The sequence below is a fragment of the Melanerpes formicivorus genome, unplaced genomic scaffold (genome assembly GCF_026170545.1).
Source record: "Melanerpes formicivorus ecotype bairdi unplaced genomic scaffold, bMelFor1.0.p_v2 SCAF_3, whole genome shotgun sequence".
Classification (NCBI taxonomy): domain Eukaryota; kingdom Metazoa; phylum Chordata; class Aves; order Piciformes; family Picidae; genus Melanerpes; species Melanerpes formicivorus.
In genome coordinates this window covers 19,696,810-19,715,426 of record NW_027142355.1, presented here as the reverse complement: position 1 = coordinate 19,715,426, position 18,617 = coordinate 19,696,810, and the positions used below count along the sequence as shown (strand labels likewise).

The 18,617-nt window shown below is 44.5% G+C and overlaps 1 protein-coding gene across 2 annotated transcripts in view; it reads right to left on the bottom strand.

Annotated features, from left to right (window-relative positions):
* FRMD4A (FERM domain containing 4A) overlaps positions 1 to 18,617 on the bottom strand; it is a 306,449-nt gene that overhangs the window by 225,494 nt on the left and 62,338 nt on the right. Inside the window, exon 1 of one of the 2 annotated variants that reach the window (XM_068168108.1) lies at positions 11,155 to 11,459. The exons of the other annotated variant lie outside the window; for it this stretch is intronic. Within the exon in view, the coding sequence (XP_068024209.1) occupies positions 11,155 to 11,220 (66 nt within the window). The 5' untranslated portion in view covers positions 11,221 to 11,459. Of the gene's footprint in view, positions 1 to 11,154; positions 11,460 to 18,617 lie in introns of those variants that run through there. 2 annotated transcript variants of the gene reach the window in all.

Sequence of the window (18,617 nt, the reverse complement as noted above, 5' to 3'; positions counted from 1 at the left end):
GAGATGTGGACACACATACACTTCCCAGTCTCATTCATCATTTCCCAGGTGGTATGAACCTGGAGAAAGAAGTCCAAACCATAATTATCAAGTCTGTGGAAGGATAAGATGTTTGCTTCTTATTTTTAGAGCTCTTCAAAGTACATTGGGAGGCAAGTGTATAGCACAGAATATTAGGTTTAGTTTGACAGATTGCCTATAGGGTTGGTAATACAAAACATGCTTGTATAAGAGCCTTTCTAGTTGTTTGCAAAGAGGGAGTTTAGGTGTTCATGGCAGACATAAGCATGTCCAAGGGCACTTCAGCCCATGAAATTCTGAATTTCCCTCTGGAGAACCCCCTCTCTTGTGTAGCTGACTGCAGAGGCAAATTAAGATCATAAAGACTCATCACTGAGGCTTCATTCATCTACACTGTTGTCTGCAGGGACATCTCCAGCTAACCAGCACAGCAGGAAATAAAAGCCAGACTTTTGAAAGGGAGTGTCCTGGCCTTACCACTACAGACCCTCAAAAGAGACACACCGTGTTTACTAACTGCTGAAATATGAAACTGTTTAAAGCAGTGGATGCTTTTCAGTCACAATTGCAGGCTGCCAGGAGCACTGGTTTGCAGTAACAATGCATCAGAGGAAAGCACATTCCAATAGATTGCTATTTATACTGATTTTTTTTTTCTTTAATGAAAAGGAGAAAGAAATCATTTACTGCTGCAAAGTGTGTCTTATATTGGCAATGGAGGAGTCAAATTTCAAGTCAGTGTATGCACAGGGGAGATGAGTGAATGGAAACCAGCGACAGCAGTGGCACAGACTGAAATGCAGTTTGTGGTATCTATCAGATCTAACAATAAGACACTGTTTTGTAAAACTGAAAGTTCACTCAGTATAGAACCCCCAGTTCTGTACTCCATGAATACAGCAGAATGGCAACAGAATAAGAGGAAAACAAGGGTACCTTGCAGCTCCTCACAGTATGATGTCTACCTCCATCTGATATCTATGGTCTCTATTAGTAGCAAAGCCCCTGGAGTCCTGATAGGAAAACCACTTGTATTTGAGTTCATTTTCAGCTCCTATTAATCTTGGTGGAATTTCTAACTTCCCACTGAATCCTGCCTAGCTGATTTGCTGGGACATGGTAAAGCAATAAAAAGACAAAGAGAATAGGGTGATGTTTTGGGATTACAGTCTCTAGAGTGACTTAGCTTATGTTTTATTGCAACCAGAATCAGACTGTAAAGGAAATGGCCTGAGAGTGAAAGATAAGTGCAGGCTGTCATTGCAAATCCACTTTGCCTTAAAAGTTAAGGAAACCAAACAATTTCCCAGTCTTACATGGTGTTTTACAGAGAAATGTTGCAATCACTCTAGCCTGGGGAAGAATGTGAGAAAACACACCACGTGGAGCTTTGTTCCTGTACAAGCCTTCTCCATCACAGCTGGCAATAACCCAGCAGCTTGTGAAGGTGAGAAAGGCTGTTCATAGTGCTCAGCCACAGAAAGCCCAGGGGCTTCCCCTGTGTGTGGTGATGCTGTGTCATGTCTGGAAGCCACACAGACCATCATGTCTTTGTCTCCTCTGGGAAAGCAGTGCATGTGAGTGCTGCTGCTAGGAGCAGCAATCCAGGCTGAACAAGAAGGTCAGCCCCACAGTTGAATAGAGATTCTTGCTCTGTTTTACTCTGTTTTGGTGCTCTGGGTTATGCAGTAATCAGCATGGTGTTGGACTGCGTGTGCAGCATGTCCATCACTTGTATCAACAGAGACACATTTAGGCTCCTGTGACAGCTTTGCATTGTGCTAGAACACGGTTGTTTAACTATCTGCAGTTCATAGACATGTTAGTAGATCTGACTAGCATAAAACTAAACAGAAACCCAGAAGCAAGTACTCCTTGTCTCAGAGAAGTTCCTATGTGATCCACACTGCTGTAGGTTAACCCAAAATTTAGTGCTGGATGTTCCAAAAAGTTCCAGCAAAAGTGCTTTTCATATTGCAGACTTGTATATCATGACGAGTGAGTGACAGAGCAAGATATCACCTGCTGAGCCTTCACCTAGCCAAGCACTTAGACCCATCACATGGTGTGTCCACCAAACCAGCAAGTTCTTGGCACAGCCTCTAGTGAAAATCAGAGCACAGACCTAGACACCCCAGAAAATGTCTTCAGGGAAGAGGACAGAACAACCTGCTCCTTTCCTCTTCCCCTGATGCCACCAAGCAGATTCTCCAGAATCAGACCCCACCTCTAGTTCTTCTCCCCACTCTCTCTCTGTCCTGTGTGTAGTAAAGAGGTCCCATCAGGGTAAAGAGGTCCAGCTTCTGCACATACAGGCTCCTGGAAAACCCTGACCAGAAGAATGGCAGCAGATAGCAAGTGAGGCCTCTGCTAGATGGAAGGACATTTCCCTTGTGTTTTACTGTGCTGGTAGGTCAGCTGTGTTCCCACATAACTCAGAGAGACACTAATTAATTAGGGAAGGAACTTGCCTGACCCCATTGCCCTGGAGACATGCTCCTGTAAACATCGCGAAGGGATTGCAGAGGCCACCTCTGGCTTCCAGGGCTTACATAAACAAAAGAGGAGATATTTGGCACCACGACCACATTCCCACATTGTGGATGTGTAGCAGAGGCTGGATATGGTGCATACAAGAGCAGTCATGCACTCAGCTGGAGTATGACTGTGCAATATTTCTATCAGGGATCTGAAGTCTTTGCAAATCCTGGTGACTGCAAGGAGTGTGCAAATACTCGGTGCATCCTGGTGTCAAGTCTTAAAAGGACAGCAAGCTGTTCCTGAGTAGTGCTTGGCACTGCTGATTTACTTCAGTCCTTGAAGAAATAAGGGTTTGCTCAGCATGGCATGGAAGGTACTCAGCCTTGAGCTAGATTTAAGCCTTGAACATGATATGTGACATATGGACTATGTCAAACACTGTGAAGAGAAATCCTTCTTTGTTCTGTGCAATTTTCTTTTAAATCTTCATCCTTGTTACACTGCTTTGATTAATCTTAATATATTGTGGGAAAGTTTATGTGCCTGTGTGAGGGAAGGAGGGAGAGTTATATTGCCCCGAGAGAAAGCCACATGAATAGCAGAGAAAGCCAACATGTCCCTAAAGAAAGGAGGGGAAAAGAAGACCCCTGAGACATGTTTAGACAGTTTATTTAAAGTCTTATCAGAGCTGAAAATCAGATTCTCAGGCAAATTTTGTTTTGTAGTTGAGGTCTTGAAGGCATGAAATAATGATGACTTTTCTCTGAGTGAGGGGAAAACTGTGTTTGCACTAAGCAAGAAAAGAGGAACTGCTAACATTGGCAAAATACAGAAACCTGTTTGGTTCTGTTCTATGTGGGTTTTTCATGGACAGATTAAGAAATGTGAATAGTTTGTTTGACTCTGGATCTTCAGCCTTGGAGCTGCTCCTTGTAATTCCTACTCATCTATATTTTAGAGCTTCAGCTCTCCTGTGTCTGCCAAGATGTAACAACACCCTTCCTCAGTTGCAGAAGACATCTGCAGTGATGTTTACCTCTCCTAACCTTTGTTGCTTTTATGTATGCTTGTAATCTGGACTCCTTTTTGTCATCAGTGATGAGAAATGGGCACTCACAAGGTTTGAGATACCAGACCTGCTTCAACTGCCTACATTATTGGGGGGTGAATGATACCTAAAAGTGTCAGTGTCTCCTCATTGGTTGTAAAATAAGCTTGATAACTGGTCACACTTGGTTTACCTCTCCAGCTATCAGAAATTCTGCCATGTGCCTTGGTAGCTGTGTTTAGCTATCTTGCCTTCGCTAACATCCCTGTTGGTATTGATACTCCCAGCTCTTCATTCTCACCATCTTCTTTTTGTATGAGCATGGGTTAGCAAGCCTAGACTGCTCCACAAAGTTCCCCTGTTCCACCAAGGCTTTCTGAGGGTCAACAGCATGACCTGACTCTCCTGGAAGTGAAGTTAGGAGTTATCTGTGGTTGACAACACTGTGCACAGGACTGTAGCACAACAGTATGGCTTTTCTTCTGCTCTAGGACTCTTCATGGCAGCTGTGCCTGGTAACCTGGGTCCCTGGCTAAGTTTACAAAATGACTTAACAATTTAATGAAAGAACATCTATTGTGGGCTGTTAAATTTGAAGGCTACTTCTGAGTCATGAAATTCCTGAATGAAAAGAGCTGGTGGTTGGAAGATACTGTGGGGACTGTGGCTGCATACTTGCCCTGCTCTTACACTTGTCTGTAGGCATCCGATGTCAGTTGCCACACAAGTCATGATGCTGGACTAGATCATTCATTGGAAAGACTTGCTTTGATGTTTTAATGTTCTCATTTTCAGAAGTGTCTAAACAAAACCTGACAAACATCTACCTAATTGGATCTCCTCAATGGTACAATCATGCTGAGTAACCTCAGCTTTTAGTGTAGGTCAAGGGGCCTGATTCTGCCCCTGCCCACTGTACTGCAAAAAGTCTGACTGCAGCACAAGAGAATGAGGCTTTAAATCTCCTGCAAACTGGATGCTGAGGATAAACTGGAGGATGCTGCTCTTTCCAAAGAGAAGCTCTTTCCAGAGAGAATCTCTTTAGGAACTACTTCAAAGAATGGATTTCTCTGATAAATAGACATGTGGAAATAGGGCAGAGAGTGAGGGTAGCACCCATGCTTTTGCATTATGAATGATCTGTGACTGTTCCACATATGAGTTTGTTGCTTGCTCTTCAATTAACAAGTCCTGGCAGGCTGGCAAAGCTACACAATTTATTGCCACTTTGCATGTTGATGATGTCTTATTATTGCAATGGTTAATAAGAAAAATGTAACACAGACACTAGGAGTTGATAGGAACTGCAAGAATGTTTGATTACGGCAGGGATGGGGCTGCTCTGTGCAGGGCTCACTGTGCAGATGGTGTTTGAAGCAGGTTCATCACAGCCATGTTACTACACCATTCCTTTCTCCAGATTGTCCTCAGTACTAGCTATGGGAATGGCTAATGTTTACCAGTGATGACAGCATGAGAAAATAGGAAAATTGATGATGTAATTGCCTGAAGGATGGACAAATATAACACCTTTCTGTGCTAAAGCATGGTAGGGCTAGATCAAAAGGCACTCTTGATCCATGGCATTGAGGACCTGTGACCCAGACATTGATGGCTACATTATTTTGCCACTGTGGTGTAGTTTTATGCTCTGGAGGGAGTATAAACAAATCATCAAACTGGGATTCTGGAAGTCATGTTTCTGCTTTTTTTAAAGTGGGAAGCTAGAGACTTCCTGCCCCTGTCTCTCAGTTTCCCTATTTGTGGAGTGATGAGAAGAGCTGGCACTTATCTCCACTGCTTTTGCTGCTATTTAGTATTCATGAAGAACCAGGTCACTGAAATGCCTCTCTTGGCAGCTTGATTTTAAAATACTGAATTGATTGAATATGGGGGCATTGGTAGCCCACCAGGGCATTGTGACCATGTCCACCTCACAGTGCCATCCCCATTGACAAGGTACTCCAGAGAGCTCTGACTCCTTTGTGACCTCTGTCTCTCAGTTTGGACTCGTCAGGCTTTGCTTCCTTCTTCAAATATGCAGCTTGAGGACTGGCTGGTTGCAGGAGGTTGACTCTACTTTAATTTCTCTCATTGCTAGATGGCAGAGGAATGAGCCAGAATACTTGCAGTATCCCAGGTAATTTTCTCTGACTGTTACGATATTAGAAACAGAAATTAAGTTGCATGTCCCTGCTATTTTGCTGTAAGTGCTGCCAGGACTTGACAGTGTGGGAAGGGAGAAGAGCAGCTATTTCTCAGAGTGATTGAGGAGGCTGGAGCATAGCAAATTTGAATTGCTATGTCCACCCAGGGCAAAGCAATCTCAGCTCTTCTGCATGCCAGGAAGCCCTCCAGAATGTCACTTTCATCAAATCGTTTCATAGTTTCATAGTTTCATAGTTTCATAGTTTCATTCAGGGTTGGAAGGGACCACAAGGATCATCTAGTTCCAACCCCCCTGCCATGGGCAGGGACACCCCACACTAGATCAGGCTGGACAGAGCCTCATCCAGCCTGCTCTTAAACACCCCCAGGGACGGGGCCTCGACCACCTCCCTGGACAACCCATTCCAGGGTCTCACCACTCTCATGGTGAAGAACCTCCTCCTCACATCTAGCCTGAATCTCCCCACCTCCAGCTTCATTCCATTCCCCCTAGTCCTATCACTACCTGATATCCTGAGAAGTCCTTCCCCAGCCTTCCTGTAGGCCCCCTTCAGATACTGGAAGGCCACAATTAGGTCACCTGGGAGCCTTCTCTTCTGCAGACTGAACAGCCCCAACTCCTTCAGTCTGTCCTCATAGGAGAGGTGCTCCAGCCCTCTGATCATCCTTGTGGCCCTTCTCTGGACACGTTCCAGCACCTCCACATCCCTCTTGTAATAGGGGCTCCAGAACTGGACACAGTACTCCAGGTGGGGTCTCACCAGGGCTGAGTAGAGGGGGAGGATCACCTCCCTCGACCTGCTAGCCACACTTCTCCTGATGCAGCCCAGGATCTGATTGGCTTTGCGGGCTGCAAGTGCACATTGAGAGCTCATGTTGAGCTTTTTGTCCACCAGCACCCCCAAGTCTCTCTCCTCAGGGCTACTTTCCAGCCAGTCACTGCCCAGTTTCCTACATATACACACACACATGCTTTTAAAAAACATATAATATAGATGTGCACATATATACAGAAATAGCTACTTATCTGTGGAGTGTGGTGGAAGGAAGGCTGAGGAGCCAGCTATCAAAAAATAAATGTCTGCAGGAATGTAGGTGAAGGTATGGAGTGGTCTGTGGATTTAGCAGGCTTAACTGTGTTTGGATGGTGTCTAAGACCCCGTGATCCACTGGAGATAAATTGCCTGTTGTTTCCCAGGTGATGTTTGGAGTGGGCCAGGGATACATTGTTCATGGTTGAAAGACTTAATTTAAATCTCTCTTTCTCTCCTGGGACATCCACTAAAGCTCTGTCACACCTGCTTCAGAATTCAATCTCCTTTTTTGAGGCCAGCTGATGTTTGGCTGCTTCAGGCTCACTTTTTCACCAAAATTATTATCTCTTTGCTTTTTTGCTTAAGAGTCTGCTTCTAACAGACCTAAAGCCACATCCATAATGCAAGGAAAGCATATCAGTGGGGCAGGTTCCACAACCCAGCTCACTACCAAACACTCCCAGACATCCCCAGCCATGTTGGGCATGATGTATCAGGGAGGTTTCCTCTAGTTGTGCCTAAGGCAAGGCTTGGAAGTCAGCAAGGTTGGTCCTGAGGTGTCCCTCAAAGGTCTTCTTCCATAGACTGCACAAGAATAATTAAGCATGTCCAGAGGCAAGGAGGGTTTTGTTCAGGGATGTCTTTTGCAAGTAGTGAGCTAAGGACTCAGCCTGTATTTCTTATCCAGACCTCCTTTTCCTCTCAGCACACCAGAGGGACCTCCTGAGCTTGTCCCTGCACTGCCTCCCTACAAAGGCCCCTTTTGCTCTGTTTGTGTTTCTCCAGTCAGCCAAGTCCCAGCTCACCAAGCAGCTTGGTGGCAACCTGATGGTGATGACAGCCAATTATGAAATGTCATGTCAGAGACTTCCTTTTTATCTCATTTTGTAAAGCCCAGCAAAGCTCTCCAATGCCCTTTGGAAACGGGAAAGGAAGTGTCAGTGCAGCAACAGCTGCTTCTCTGATAGAGGGATGGCAACACAGTGAGTACACCCTGTCCTACAAGGAAGTGGCAGCTCATGTCATGCAGATGCAAATCTCTAGTCTGTCCCCACCAAAAAAAAGGAAAACCTATTTTAAGAAGTGTTCCCATGTTATATTAGCTTTCTAGAGGAAGCATTAAATATATCTTCTGCCAAGATTTGCCATCCTCTCTATGGAACTCTGCTGAACCCATTCTAGGTGAATTCCTGCAGGACAACTTAGTTAAAAACCTTGTCCAGAGGAAAACTGATCCAATCTATGGTCTTTCTGCAGTCTGTATTCCTGCAGAAGCAATTACATCAAGGTGGGTTAGTCTGAACTGAGCTGGGTCTCAGTTTTATTTCAAAACTTTGCTGTCTACTATATCCTTCCTACACTGTGACAAAATGGGCCTGCCAGCTTGGTACAAGCTGTTAAAGTGGGCTTTCTCAGGGCCCACTGAACTGGGAATGGGTTCCTGCCCCCCTGACAATCATTAAAAATAGATTTCTTCAAAGGAAAAAAAAATCAAGGGTCCAGAGACCATAGTTTTCCAATTTTGTAGGTGGTTGCCTGGTTTGGAGCAGTGGAGGGCACTGAAGAACTGGAAGAGGAGCATTACAGTGACAGATGGCTTCATTCTTTCAGCAATAAACCTGACAGAGATAAAGATGCATGACATGGAGCAGACTTCAAGATCATTCCCAGGAGGGTCCTGTTACCTGGCAGTCCATCTGCCTGCAGCCTGTTCAGGCCCACTGATCTGGCTCCACACTCCTCACCCAAGTCCCAGTCTTACTGATAACAGCAAAACACCTGGTAATGAATTAATGACCTCTAATGAACCTGGCTGCTAGAATGATCTATAACAGAGAGAGCTTTATATTTTGCCCTTCATATTAAGTTTCTTATTTACTTTTCTGTATCCAGGAGTAGAGATTATTTTTAGTATTGCTCAATGGACAAATGGTTTAAAATCAAATACAGCTGCAAGGCAAGGTGATATAGGAGTAAAGACTGAAAATTGTGCCTGATAGTGTCAGACAAAATGATTCTGCATTAGGAATATTTAGTTTAGATTATCTGAAACTCTTCCTGCCATAATTCCTAGGTAGTTTCTGGAAGACCTCAGATAGCTGAAAGCATGGCTGGTCATCAGGGAAAACTTATTTTCTTGCATTCCATAGAGGCTAGACTAGATTCACAGTTCTCATAGTCAAAGTGAGATGTGGAGCCTGGACTTACTAATTCTGAGTCTCACAGCCCCAGGCTCTGCAGAGGGACAAGGGGAATGAAGCAGTGACACTACTGCAGTGTGGTTCTGCACAATGCTGCACAGACACACCAGCTTTTCCAGAGCCAGCTGGGGCTCTGGCATGGCACAGCATGACACCACATAGATATGTCCCTGCCTCACAATTTCAGCTGTGATTGTAGTGTCCCAGCTGGGGATGCTCTGATAGTTCTACGGGATTATATATTTGAGGGTCAGTTCAAAACACAACCTGAGAAGAGCTCCATTGGCTTCATGAACTAAGGCCATCTGCAGCTCTGGTGAATTTTGTCTATATTTTATTTGGTCTACTGTCACCCTCTTTGCAAAAACAAAACCCAAAGAAACCCCAACCTTCCCCCCCCCCCCCCCCCCCCCCCCCAAAACAAACAAACAAACAAACCAACAAACCCATGAGGGAAAATATTTAGATGAAAGCAAGAGATGGACATATAAATAGACAAAGCCCACATGCAACCTCAAAACAGTGCTCTGGATGGGACATGAGAAGGCAAGAAGAAATAATTCTATATGACTTGTTTTATAGGGCTGGTTGGTTCTCAGTAGGGCAAGAGACTTTTGATGTCCTTCAAACAGTCTCAATCAGCTCAGTTAGCCCTGGCTTTCTAGATCTTGGCAATCTCTGAGATATTGCTTGGAGATGCCCTGGAACAAAATGCCTTTAGGCACCCACTGTTCAATGACACCTGCTCCATGGAAGATCTCAGTTTCCCAGGTGTCAACTGCTCAGCTCAATGAAGTGATGCTGAGCTACAAATAGGCCAAGAGAGATTGTAATGTCATGTTTACTGTATAGCAACTGCAAAGAGTCCAAAGAAAGCACTGACCCCTTCCCACAAAGAGTAACTTTCAAAGCCTGCTGTGGTCATGAGATGCAGATGTTGCATATTTGCTTGTCATGAGTATTTAAATCCTTAGGGATTGTCTCCAAGATTCACAGTACTTAGAGCTGGGAAAGGAGTTGAACCCAAAGTGGCAAATAAACACTGGACTGATTCAAATCTTACAGCCCAAAGAGTATTTCAGTACTTCACATGCAGCCTCCTACCATTTTCCTCTATCACTACTTCAGTAACTTGTGAGAAAGGGGCAGGGCACTACCCAAAGAACTGAGGGGAGATGGACAGCCCAGAGAGACTTGAATCAATTTCACAGCACAGATGGACACCTAAGTAATTGGACCACAGCGCTAGACAGCTGGCAAGCTCTCCTGTTTTCCACTTTTGTGGTTGATGCCTAAGATTCCTCATCACTAGACCCTGACATCTGAAGCATTTCATTTAAGAGATGCCAAAAATCTCTTCTGAAAATCCAGAATGTCACTTGCTGTCTTATTTCTTACAGCTTAAATTCAGAAAGTACAGATCACCTTGCTATGACTTTTTTTTTTTTTTTTTTCTGAAGAAGATGATCTGGAAATCCCTCTTTATTGTTTCCCTCCCTGATAAACTTCCAAACCCTGGCCAACTTTGACCAAGTGGTGTTGGAAAAAGCAGGAAACTCTTTTGAAATATACTGATCTTTTGAAGAAAGTTTTGAAAGGAGATGATACAGGTAGACTCTTGTGCCAGATGTACAGATGCACATCATACATTGCTTCACTGAGCTTTGGTGATTTCAAGGAAGCAATTCCAGATTAACACTGATTTAAAGTGTTTGGTACATCCAGAAGAAATAAACTTAATTTTCTTGAAAACATGGCTACTTTTGCTTGTTCCTCTATCTCTTACAAAGCTAACTCAAAAGTCAAAGTGGTAAGAGACTCTGATCTATTAGCTGCCAAAATTCTAAAGCCAAGGGCACTTGATGCTAAGCAACACACAGTTTAAATATTCTGTCAATGCACTTCTTTTACAAAGATATTCTCCAACTGACCCAATCTCTCATCCTTTCACTTTATCAACATTGTAGATACACAAACCCAGCACAGATTGCATCCTGTCACACTGCTCCAGTTCTACGCATTACCGCTTCCAGTAGGCATCTTAGCTATACCACAATACATTAGTAGCCTTGGAGACACAATTTACAGGGAAATGTAAAGGAATTAAGTCAATGAAACACTAGGATACACCACTAAATTTGTACACTGTCTTCTGGATTATTAGCATCTCATTTTAAATAGGAAATTGTAGTTTACTTACAAACACATCCATTAGTAGGTGCTCCAGTGTCACTTCAATATCCTCCAATTTAGCTGCTAGAGTCATTGCGAAGTCAAACGTTACCTCCAAGCAGAGAAGAACCCTCAGGATTTCCAATCCAAAACGTCTGTGGCCAAAGCTAGTTCTCAAACTGTAGCAAATTAGTTTCTCACAGATAAAGAAAATCTGAGAAATCAAAACTGAACATCTGAGTCCAGATGATGCCTGGACTCTGTGTCAGCTGTCAGTCCAACTTGAGGGACTGAGGATTATGCCATGTGTGCAAGATGGGAACAGAAGCTGCAATGTGTGCGCTGCTTTCCTTTCAGTGCTCCCCAGTCAGAAACATGGAGCTATATCTGGGAAACCACAACAGAGGGAGGGAGAGACACACACAGAGGGAGAGAGAGAAGGGGAATGGAATAAATTGCTTTTGACTACAACTGATATTTATAGGACTACTTGTTTTTGACTCCAGTCCATTTCTCTGTTCATTTCTGACCTTTCACAAATGGCTCAGCACACTGGAGTGTATTGTAAAACAGGGGCAGCAGGTCCTACAGAAGTTGGCTGTGACCAGTGCTGGCCAATTCACACAAGCATACCATCAATAGCTCTTTGTCAGAAGCTATGCCAGGCTTTGCACTGTAGCTAGTGACAGAGGAGAGCACAGATGTGTAAAAAACAAGGGGAAAAAAAGTTGTTTGGATGCTAACTTTATCTTAAGGGTATTAATAGATTCCCTTACCCACTCCCTAAGGCACTGCACTATGGCAGTGACTACTGAGGTTATGCATGAAGGGGAATAACCCCAAATAATCTTACAGGGTTTGACTCTGCAAACACCCTGACACCCCCTCTGAAATGTCCTCCCATTGCTCAACCACTTCAGTTCTGCAGCATCCCTCTTCAGGATGCTGGGCATTTCTCTGGGATAGACCCTTCCTTTTACTGTATCTATGGACATTTGAAGCATGATCCTAATGCTTGCTGTTCCTCAGCACATCTGCTTCTAGTTAAGTCAGTGGAGAAAAGGTGACATTTCTGCTTGCTTAGCATTTTTTGTCTAGCTCTCCCAGCACCACATGTAGTGGTAACCTTTATTAGAATTAGAATAAACCAAACCAGGTTGGAAGAGACCTTCAAGATCATCGTGTCCAACCCATCAACCAATCCAACCCACCCAAACAGCTAACCCATGGCACCAAGCACCCCGTCAAGTCTCCTTCTGAACACCTTCAATGACGGCGACTCCACCACCTCCCCGGGCAACCCATTCCATAGTGCAATCACTCTTTCTGTATAGAACTTCTTCCTAACATCCAACCTGAACCTCCCCTGGCGCAGCTTGAGACTGTGTCCTCTTGTTCTGGTACTGGGTGCCTGGGAGAAGAGACCATCATCAGCCTGTCTACAACCTCCCTTCAGGTAGTTGTAGAGAGTGATAAGGTCACCCCTAAGTCTCCTCTTCTCCAGGCTAAGCAGCCCCAGCTCCCTCAGCCTCTCCTCATAGGGCTTGTGTTCCAAACCCCTCACCAACTTTGTTGCTCTTCTCTGGACTCGTTCCAGCAAGTCAACATCCTTCCTAAACTGAGGGGCCCAGAACTGGACACAGTACTCGAGGTACAGCCTAACCAGTGCAGTGTACAGGGGCAGAATGACCTCCCTGCTCCTGCTGGCCACACTGTTCTTGATGCAGGCCAGGATGCCATTGGCCCTCTTGGCTGCCTGGGCACACTGCAGGCTCATGTTAAGCCTACCATCAACCAGCACCCCCAGGTCCCTCTCTGCCTGGCTGCTCTCTAGCCACTCTGACCCCAGCCTGTAGCACTGCATGGGGTTGTTGTGGCCAATGTGCAGAACCCGGCATTTGGATGTGTTAAATCTCATGCCGTTGGATTCTGCCCATCTGTCCAGCCTGTCGAGGTCTCTCTGCAGAGCCTCTCTACCCTCCAGCAGATCAACTCCTGCCCCAAGCTTGGTGTCGTCAGCAAATTTACTGATGATGGACTCAATGCCCTCATCCAGATCATCAATAAAGATGTTAAAGAGCACAGGGCCCAGCACTGATCCTTGGGGCACACCACTAGTGACTGGTTGCCAGCTGGATGTGGCACCATTCACCACCACTCTCTGGGCTCGGCCCTCCAGCCAGTTCCTAACCCATAGCAGTGTGCTCCCGTCCAAGCCATGGGCTGACAGCTTGGCCAGCAGTTTGCTATGGGGGACGGTGTCAAAGGCCTTGCTGAGGTCCAGGTAGACTACATCAACAGGCCTCCCCACATCCACCAGGCGGGTCACCTGATCATAGAAGGAGATCAGGTTGGTCAGGCAGGACCTGCCCTTCCTAAATCCATGCTGGCTAGGCCTGATCCCTTGGCCATCCTGTAAGTGTTGTGTTATTGAACTCAGGATGACCTGTTCCATGATCTTGCCTGGCACTGAGGTCAGGCTGACAGGCCTGTAATTCCCTGGCTCATCCAACCGGCCCTTCTTATGGATGGGCACCACGTTGGCCAGCTTCCATGACGAGCATGATCCAGCTGAAGCTAAACCTAATGGGAATCTCTCAAGGATTTTAGCTAATACTAACTCTGAACCAATTAGAAAGGAATCTGAGGCACAAAAAAGAGAAATACTGGAAGTCTTGGTCTGGCCATGAGTTGCACCAAAGTCTTCAGTATTCTTGACAATGCCAAGTTCACCAAGCTGCCTTTCATGATGTCCACACTACTTGACAAAACTCTTTTTTGTTTATTTGATGTGTACTCCCACAGTTTGACATCTCAGAGTGAAATCTTGCCTGTGATGCATTCCAGATGCAGGAAAAAAGCCCTCAAGGCTGCCCTGAAGGATTCAGAAGCCGAAGACTAGTATTATTTATAAAAGTATGTGATGGATAGGGTTGATGGGGCTTAGAGGGACTTCCAGTCATAAATTCCAACTAAGTGTCCTCAGAGTTATAGCTGAAATCACATTTTCCAACATCTAGCATCAGCATCTGAACAGGGACTGCATCTGATGGCTGAGTTTTACTAGACAACAACATGATAGACCATTTGGGACATGAAATGATGGATATTTTCAATGGCAAAGAAGGACATGTAATTCATTTTCTAGGTGGACCAACTCTCATTCATACAAGGCCCTGCATCAGATAATAGGTTAGCTGCTCCAGAAATAAACCCAGCATGAGAAGCTTCTCTACTGAATAGAAAATCTGTTCATCATCCATGTGCTACTCTTTCATTAAAGCTTTGATAAAGTGTTTACCTTTACCAGTCTGAGTGGAAGGACATTTTAATGAGAATGGATTAAAGCACAATATTTGGAGGGTATCACATTGCAGGTGGTTGAAACTCAGGGAACCATAATACAGTATGCTGATGAGTTAGTATGGATTGCTTACCACTGCCATGTAGGTTCAGGATTTCACAGACAGGATTTCACATGCCCCGCTCTCTTTGCAGAAAGCCTGACTGCTGGTAAGCCTTTATCTCTTCTTCAGGAAATTCAGAAACCCCAGGAAGCTATGGTTTCTACAAGGGCAAGCTGGGTACAAGGACACATGACTGTCCTTTTTCAGGGCCCTGTCCCTGGTCCACAGCAAGCAATGCTCAGTCTGTTTCAGTACAAGCCAACAGAAGTCCACTAGTACTGAATCATGTGTTTGTCCTCATTTAACTGATATTACTGTCCAACCAGTCTGGGCACAACAAGAACTTTACTGGAACTAAGCATGTGATCACTCCTCCCCTCCCCACCCCATTTATTACACACAGACTATGTATTAAATACCAAAATATGAACTTAAAGATCATTTTTTGTGGGATCCTTCTGTGCAATAGCACAGGAGAACCACATCACTTCTGCCCCTTGACTGTGCCTGTAGCTGCATTGTATTGGCAACAGAGATAAACAACAAGACATCTCTTCCAGGGTCAGAATGCAGTGTTCACATGACAAACTCTGACTCCAACACAGGCTCGTTTTTGTCCTCACAAGGATGAATTTCAAGATTATTTCAAAACTGATGGAGAATATAGTGTCAGGCACAAGAAAATGGCCTAAGGGAACACATAATGGCTTCCCTGATTCCTGCTCAAGAACCATCTGGCACTAAAACCCCACATGCTCTACTGGTGGGGCAAGAAAGAGTTTATAGGTTCTCATCCAGGCTCAGCTTTACATGGCCTGGGTTTCCATTACCACAACAATAAATAGCAGAGATATGAAATATAGCAGCTGTTAGACTCTTGCATTTGCCTTCTCCTTCAGAAACTCATGGCACAAGGCTTGGATAAGTGCACTCTGCACTGGATGAAAAACTGGTTGGATGGTTGGGCTGGAGTTCAATCTGTCTGGGGCCCAGTTACTAGTGGCGTCCCTCAGGGCTCATTACTGGAGCCTATCTTCTTTCATACCTTTATTAACGATCTGGCTGAGGGGACTGAGTGCACCCTCAGTAAGTTTGCAGATGACACCAACCTGAGTAGCTGTGTCGATCTGCTAGAGGGTAGGGAAACTTTACAGAACAATCTAGAGAGGTTAAGTGGATGGGGCAAGGCTAATTGTGTGAAGTTCAACAAGGCCAAGTGCCAGGTCCTCCACCTGCATCAAAATAACCCCATGACAAACTACAGACCTGGGTATGTGTGGTTGGAAAGCCCCTCACTAGAGGAAGGACACTGAGGTGCTGGAGTGTGTCCAGAGAAGGGCTAGGAGGCTGGTGAATGGCCTGGAGCACAAGGCCTACAAGGAGTGTCTGAGGGAGCTGGGGTTGTTCGGTCTGGAGAAGAGGAGGCCGAGAGGAGACCTCCTTGCTCTCTACAACCACCTGAAGGAAGGTTGGAGTGAGGAGCGGGCCAGCCTCTCCTCCATGATGACAGGACCACAGGAAATAGTTACAAGCTGCACCAGGGGACATTCAGGATGGATTTTGCAAATACTTATGTGAATGTTCAGCTAAGCAGTTCTCTTACCAGTCAGTATTAACTGTCTTTAGAGACAGTCTGGGGAAAATGCTAGAGACAGTTTGGGGAAAACGCTGCTGATGTGAAAAGTTGCTTTGCTAAAGTAAATCCTGTGGAATTTTCCTCCTAGACTGAATGGTATTTTGTACCCAAAGATACCTCTCTTTCTATTTTTCCTTCAAATTGCACAAAAAATTTCAAATTCTAAGCAAAGCACATTAGGAAATATTCTAACATAGATAAAAAGTGCACATGAGTCCCCTAATGATAGCCAAAGCAGTTGGTGTGGATGTGGTAAAAAAATATTGATGGTTAAAAAAAAATTCGTCAGTGTGCAGGAGGTTGTATCACTCAACCCCTTGCAAAAAAGGATAGCAGAAATCAATCACAAAATCAGGTCTAGACAGAACTTCTTCATATACATCAAAGCCTCAGGACCTCTGAATCCATCCCATGACTCTCTTCTCTCATGTCAACACTGCTTACCCCAAATGACCTCTTTTATGGAAACAGCCTCCCAAATACAATAAACAAAACACAAAATTTTACTGAGCTCCCCAGGAATTATTCTCAAACTCTCTTTGCATGTGTGTGCATTATAAGTACAGACAAATGAAGAGATCACATGCTAATGTGAAGCTCTAACTTGGTTCAATCTTTACTGCAGTGAAAGTCCAAACATGCTCTTAGACCATGATTTCCATCTTTTTTTAAATCCTGGGAAATTATTATTCTGGCCTTTGCAAGCAGGAGACCTCTTCTATTTAAAGCAGAGCATCCATCTGACAACACACCAGGGTATTTGTGCAGAACAGGATGTTCTTCTACACCCACATTTTCCCCTCACTTCCTTCCTAGTTTTCTTCTGCCATTTGGGAATAAGATACCAGAAGAGAGATGAAAAGTGGGGACTATTGGAACATTTTTGCCAAGATGGAGATTTCAGCAAACTATGCTAGTTTTCAAAAGCTGAAGTGTTATATGGGAGCATGCTGGGTCCCAGAATTGTTTTCTTAATGGAGTTTCAGGAGTGAAGTTGTTTTGTGATGGTAGGAAAAAGTTATCACACAGCAAAGATAGGGATGTAAAAACAGTGCAAAGTTCAGTGAGTAAAGCCAAAAGCTGACAAAAAAAGGGGTTAAGGAGCAGACCAGAGCCTAATTAGTGTCAGGATTCTATGTTGGGGTGAGTAAAGATGGGATATGAGGAGTCTGGGAAGAAGAACAGTGTCTTGTATGAGGCAAAAAAGTGTGCCTGGATCATGGAATCTGCTAGGAAAGGGACCCTGGCTCACCTCCACTGATTAAGCCAAGAGGTCGAATCTTCAGTAACTGTGGATTGTGAACATGTATAACAAATATGGGTGAAAGCACATTTGAGACAATGCCTTTGCCATCCCATAAATGTGGGATGTGATGGCAACTCTGCTGTGCCAAGCCAGGACATGTTTCTATCCAACTAGTAAAGAACTTTGGTGAATGTTTATGCTTTAAAAAACTAAAGTGAAGTTATTCTATGCTTGCTCCCCTTGAGCACAATAGATCTGCTGCCACAAAGCCTGAAACTATTCTTTCTGGGGAAGGTGAAGAGGGAATTCCCATCCTCCTGGTAAATTTGGATGGCAGGGTGGCATTAGCTTACAGATCTCTTTTCCCAACTCCAGTTTTCCTTCCCACACAAAAATGTGGACACAAAAACTCATTGACCTGACACTTCCAGGTTGATTTGCAGTAATTCACTGAATCTGGAGCTAAGTTTGAATCCAGCTGGCCCAGGACACAGCCATCTGCCTTCATCTTGGTTCAGGATGCTGTAAGTCAACCCTGTCCTGCAGTAGCTTTCAATGTCAGCTGAAGGCCTAGGTCATAACTTTCAAATGAACCAACCTAGTCCTGCACCAAAGGCTCATCAGCCTATTCCAACTTCAAAGCTGTGCTCCAGAATGGAATGGAACAACTTCATCTGATGCAGGGATATAGCTATGACACAGTATCTTCAGGGGAGTCCTGCAAATCTCAGGTCTGTGCAATCAAAGCAACAAGGAGATGGTCTTTTGGTTTTCTCCAAGGATTTGGGTGACTTGAGAAAGGGATTGAGCTTAAAGGGAGCACAGTTTGCAGATGACACTACAGTATTCAGGACAGGGAGAGCAAGGGCCTGCAGAAAGAGATGTTGAGACTAAGTAAATGAGCAATAAACCAGCAAATTAAATTTAATGTAGCTGAATGTGAAGTAATGTTCATGGCAGGAAACATGTTCTGAACTTCATGTTTAAAATTATGGACTCTGGGCTCACTCAGAGGGAAGATATTTGGCTTCTATGAAACATCAGTTCACTACTCAGGAGTGGTAGAATAAGCAAATTAAATATTACCAAGGGGCAGCAAAAGAGAATATAAATATGCCACTGAATAAAACCAGTATTCACTTATATCTTGAATTCTATCTTCCGATCCTTCTCTCTTCAGAAAAGATACAGAGGTGATGGAC